The following is a 4,277-nucleotide window of genomic DNA, read 5'->3' as shown; positions in this document are numbered from 1 at the left end:
CAGTAGAGCAGTGCACAGAAAGCCAGAGCGTTGACATGATAACAGCAACACATCATGGGATGTTTCTAGACACTCCATTGACAGGCTTTGTTTGAATAAAATCCAAGACAGGCTCCTATTTAATAAAAACAAGGTCCTCTAGATTCAGTATGACATGCTGAATCACTGAGAAATGGAATCATCTGGGCGTATGGTTAAATTCCCTTTAAACATCACTGACCACATACTGTAGAAATGACTTGTAAAAAATCGCTTTCTGTGGCATCCCGAGAAAAGAAAGGAAACAGGATAACATGCAGCAGGACTCCACACAAAAACATTCAACAGCATGCTTCTGTTTTCCTGTTTAGAATGACCAAGAAAATCCACAGAACTATCCCGGGTCTGCCGCCCACAGAGGGGCTCATTCTAACCCTAAGTCGAGACCTGGGACCTCCCCTCTTAAAGACACTTGTGTGGAACTGCAGAACCACTGAGGCAGGAGCAGCCAAGGGACTGGGCATGTGGCAGTGACAAGGGAATGGGACTTTTCATGAAAACTGAAGAAAAGGTTATTCCCAGTGCTAATAGACAACCACTCATACAGAACAGGTTCCTGTGGCTTTCCTCGTCAGCAGCAGGGCTGGAGGGAGTGTGTGAGCACTGGGAGGGATTCTGCAGCCCACTCTCATTAACCTTACTGGGAATGTACGCAAGATCAGTATCTCAACAAACTGGGACAGAATCACCCCAGTATTGTGAAACTGGGGCGTGATGTCAGCTTCAGTACCAGGACAGAACCACCCCGAAACTGTTAAACTGGGGCGTGATGTCAGCTTCAGTACCAGTACAAGGATCCCAGTGAGTCAGCACTGGCACTCTAGGGAAATTCCTGATGAGATGCTATAATCAGTGTAAAGCAAGACAGTGAATGTCATCAGTGTGTCTCCTGCACTGCACTGTATTAAATGAGGGTAACACAGAGCAATCTCTGATTTACCCCCTTCAGGATTTCTCAAAGACATTTTTTGTCCTTTCATTTTTGTCCTTTCACTACCACCCCCAGCACACAGGTAGATAGAATTAGGTAGACATTCTTCCTCAGCACTGTAAGTCTCTAGTTGTGGAGGCTGGGTTTACTAAACTTAGTATAATTTTACAGACGGCAGATCAAAGTTGTTTATGTTAGAAATGTGGGCAAGCAGTGATAATCACAATGAAGGCTTGGCTGGGATTAGCGGCGTACTCTTAACTTGGCTGAGAGAAACAAACACAAGCTGAGCTGAAAATGAAAACAAATCGGTCATCTAGTCCTTTTATTTCCTTGTGCAAAACAAAACTAACACACTTGCTCTAGGTTCCCATGCAGTGGATAAGCACATGATTTAGTCAGGCACAGTAAAAAAAAAAATAAAGTCAGTATCGTAATCAAAACAACAAATGAATGAATAAAGAAATGAAACAGCTGTGCTAAACAGAGTCAACACTAATCACAGTCAGTCCATTCCACCATTCAATGCACATTAACAACATTTTCCAATTCCAAAAGTTTAAGAGCCAACAGTTGCTTCATTGCAAATCAAACAGGGCTGGGCAGACTGCTGCGTTCAGGGCACACTGCAACTGCAGTGAATTGTCTGCAAGTGCACCTGCCTCCAAACTCTACCAGCCAAACTCTTCTACCTGCCTGGAGCAAGAAGGAAAAACTACAAAGTGGCAGAAAAGGAAGCATGAAGAAACAAAAGCAAGATAGGCTTTACCTTCCACTCCAATGGGTTCGAAGAGCCCAAACTGTTCCAGCACCTTAACAAAGAGCCCCAGGACCACCAGCACTGCGATCATCTCCAGCCCTTCCAGGTTCATACTGGAGTGCTCTCCTCATACTGCATACCCACCACACAAATCATCATCCAAACACCACAGAAACAATGGAACAGTCTGCCTTCACTCCCTGCTCACTGTCCAGCCTCCCTCAGGACTGGAGCCCCAGACCAGGGAATATTTCCTGCTGCGCCACCAGCAGATCCCCCCCCCCCTCCAGTGCAGGTCTGCAGCGCGCGGAGGCACAAGGAGGAACTGTGAACAGCACAGTGCACAGTGCAGTGTGGAGTGGGAGATGGGCTCCCCTGGTCCAATGTGAGTTGAGCCTTCAGGACCCCTAACCCAGAGGAGCTGAAACAGCCAAATGTCTGTTCAGCCTGCACCTTCTTAGACTATGATTGTCAGCATGTGTGTGTGTGTGTCTGAGAGAAAGAGAGAGCGAGAGAGCGAGAGAGAGGGGGAGAGGGAGAGAGACAGAAAGGGAGAGGGGGAGAGAGAGAGAGAGAGAGAGAGAGAGAGAGAGAGAGAGAGGGGGGGGGGGAGACAGAGAGAGAGAGAAAGAGGTATTTCTTCCCATTCCAATGACACTTCCTTCATTGATTTGCTTAACGCTGTTTCCTTGGTAACGGGCAATGGCTATTTAGTGATCTCTGGTTTACGGACAGTGATAATTTTTACATTGCTGTTTGTTTGTTTATTTTAAAATACTTGTTTTTATTTTGTTTTCCTTGTAGGAGACAAGCTGGGGCTGTTATTGTTTTATTTGTAGGATTCAAGCAACAGTATATAATGAATTTTTCAGAAACATAGTGCTATGACCCCTTTTAAAAATCATATTAAAAGAAACACCTTCAAAACTCTTTTGAAAGTTTCATTTCATTCAGTTTATTTTTATTTTTTATATGAATCTGATGGCCCTAACATTAACATCACACACACATATAATCAGTATTAAAATTCTTCTACCGACGTTGACGCCTCTCAGATCCCTAGCTAGCACTGAGTTCTCAGTATTGAATCTACTGGTCCTTAGATCCCCAGTACAATAATGTAAAGGGATTGTCTGGCTCCCAGTTCCCTACTACAAAGTTTTTATAAGTGCAAGAACACAAACCTTGTTGTGTGTTACTGCTTTCTTATCAAACTGCAGCCCTACATTAGAATGAATCAGTCAGATCCCCAGTACTGAGTTCATTATGTATTATGTTTTGCACTCAGATCCCCAGTACTGAGTTCATTATGTATTATGTTTTGCATTCAGATCCCTAGTACTGAGTTCATTATGTATTGAATTTGCTGGCTCTCAGATCCCTAGTACTGAATTCTCTAAACTGTATTAGATTGGCAGTCTTTTAGACCCCCAGTATATAGCTGATTCTTTGCTACTGTATACAGGGAGAGAAATATAACATGTTACTGAAGGCTCACCACTTCTCATAAAAGCATTTCCATGCTCCCTTAACCCAGAGCCAGGGAGCTGATTAGAAGACTGTTTAATTCAAGTGCAGTCGTCACCACCTGTCTGCACCACCCTGGCTCCACACTGAAACGCAAGATTGGTTTCCACAAGAGGCGAGTTTGTCTGTTATTGACTCTGAGTATATTGGAATCAACAATTTCACACTGGAGCTGGGGCCTCTCAAGAGAGCTAGAGATGCAGGGCTACTTGTAATCTTCCTGGATGGTGGAGGTAATGCTTGCATTTGAAATATTTATAAAGTTGTGATGTTTATCACTTTTTAGTTTCCAATGGCACCTCCTTTCCATTCTGGGACTGAAGAATCTATACGGCAGCAGATCCTAGTATAACTTCCTGTCACTGTGGTGTTGTGGGATTCCTAACTTGAGGGATATGTGATGTAACAGTAGTCTTCCCCTACCCTTAACACTGACACACTGACAAACACACACACTCACACACTTACTCACTTATACACACACACACACACACGTGCAAGCGTTCCAGCCCTGGTCCCTTCACTCGTAGCGTGCAATCTGACCTCACGTTCCAGTCCTGGTCCCTTCACTCGGAGTGTGCAAACCGACCTCACGTTCCAGCCCTGGTCCCTTCACTTGGAGCGTGCAAACAGACCTCACGTTCCAGCCCTGGTCCCTTCACTCAGAGTGTGCAAACCGACCCCATGTTCCAGCCCTGGTCCCTTCACTCGGAGCGTGCAAATTGACCTCACGTTCTAGCCCTGGTCCCTTCACTCGGAGTGTGCAAACCGACCTCACGTTCCAGCCCTGGTCCCTTCACTCGGAGCGTGCAAACCGACCCCATGTTCCAGTCCTGGTCCCTTCACTCAGAGCGTGCAAACCGACCTCACATTCCAGCCCTGGTCCCTTCACTCGGAGCGTGCAAACCGACCTCACGTTCCAGCCCTGGTCCCTTCACTCGGAGCGTGCAAACTGACCTCACGTTCCAGCCCTGGTCCCCTCACAGCAACTCGTACCAATTCTCTCACGTACACACGGGC

General features: G+C 45.8%; 1 protein-coding gene across 1 annotated transcript in view; it reads right to left on the bottom strand.

Moving 5' to 3' along the window:
- LOC121325845 (transmembrane prolyl 4-hydroxylase-like) overlaps window positions 1-1,842 on the bottom strand; it is an 8,821-nt gene extending 6,979 nt beyond the window's left edge. The window contains exon 1 of the mRNA XM_041268937.1: window positions 1,740-1,842. Coding sequence (XP_041124871.1) covers window positions 1,740-1,842 — 103 coding nt within the window. The remainder of the gene's footprint in view (window positions 1-1,739) is intronic.
- Window positions 1,843-4,277: the final 2,435 nt, after the last annotated feature.

This window comes from Polyodon spathula, chromosome 13, assembly GCF_017654505.1.
Source record: "Polyodon spathula isolate WHYD16114869_AA chromosome 13, ASM1765450v1, whole genome shotgun sequence".
Taxonomy (NCBI): Eukaryota; Metazoa; Chordata; class Actinopteri; order Acipenseriformes; family Polyodontidae; genus Polyodon; species Polyodon spathula.
The sequence above is the reverse complement of the archived record's forward strand: the minus strand, read 5'-3'. Positions and strand labels throughout refer to the sequence as shown.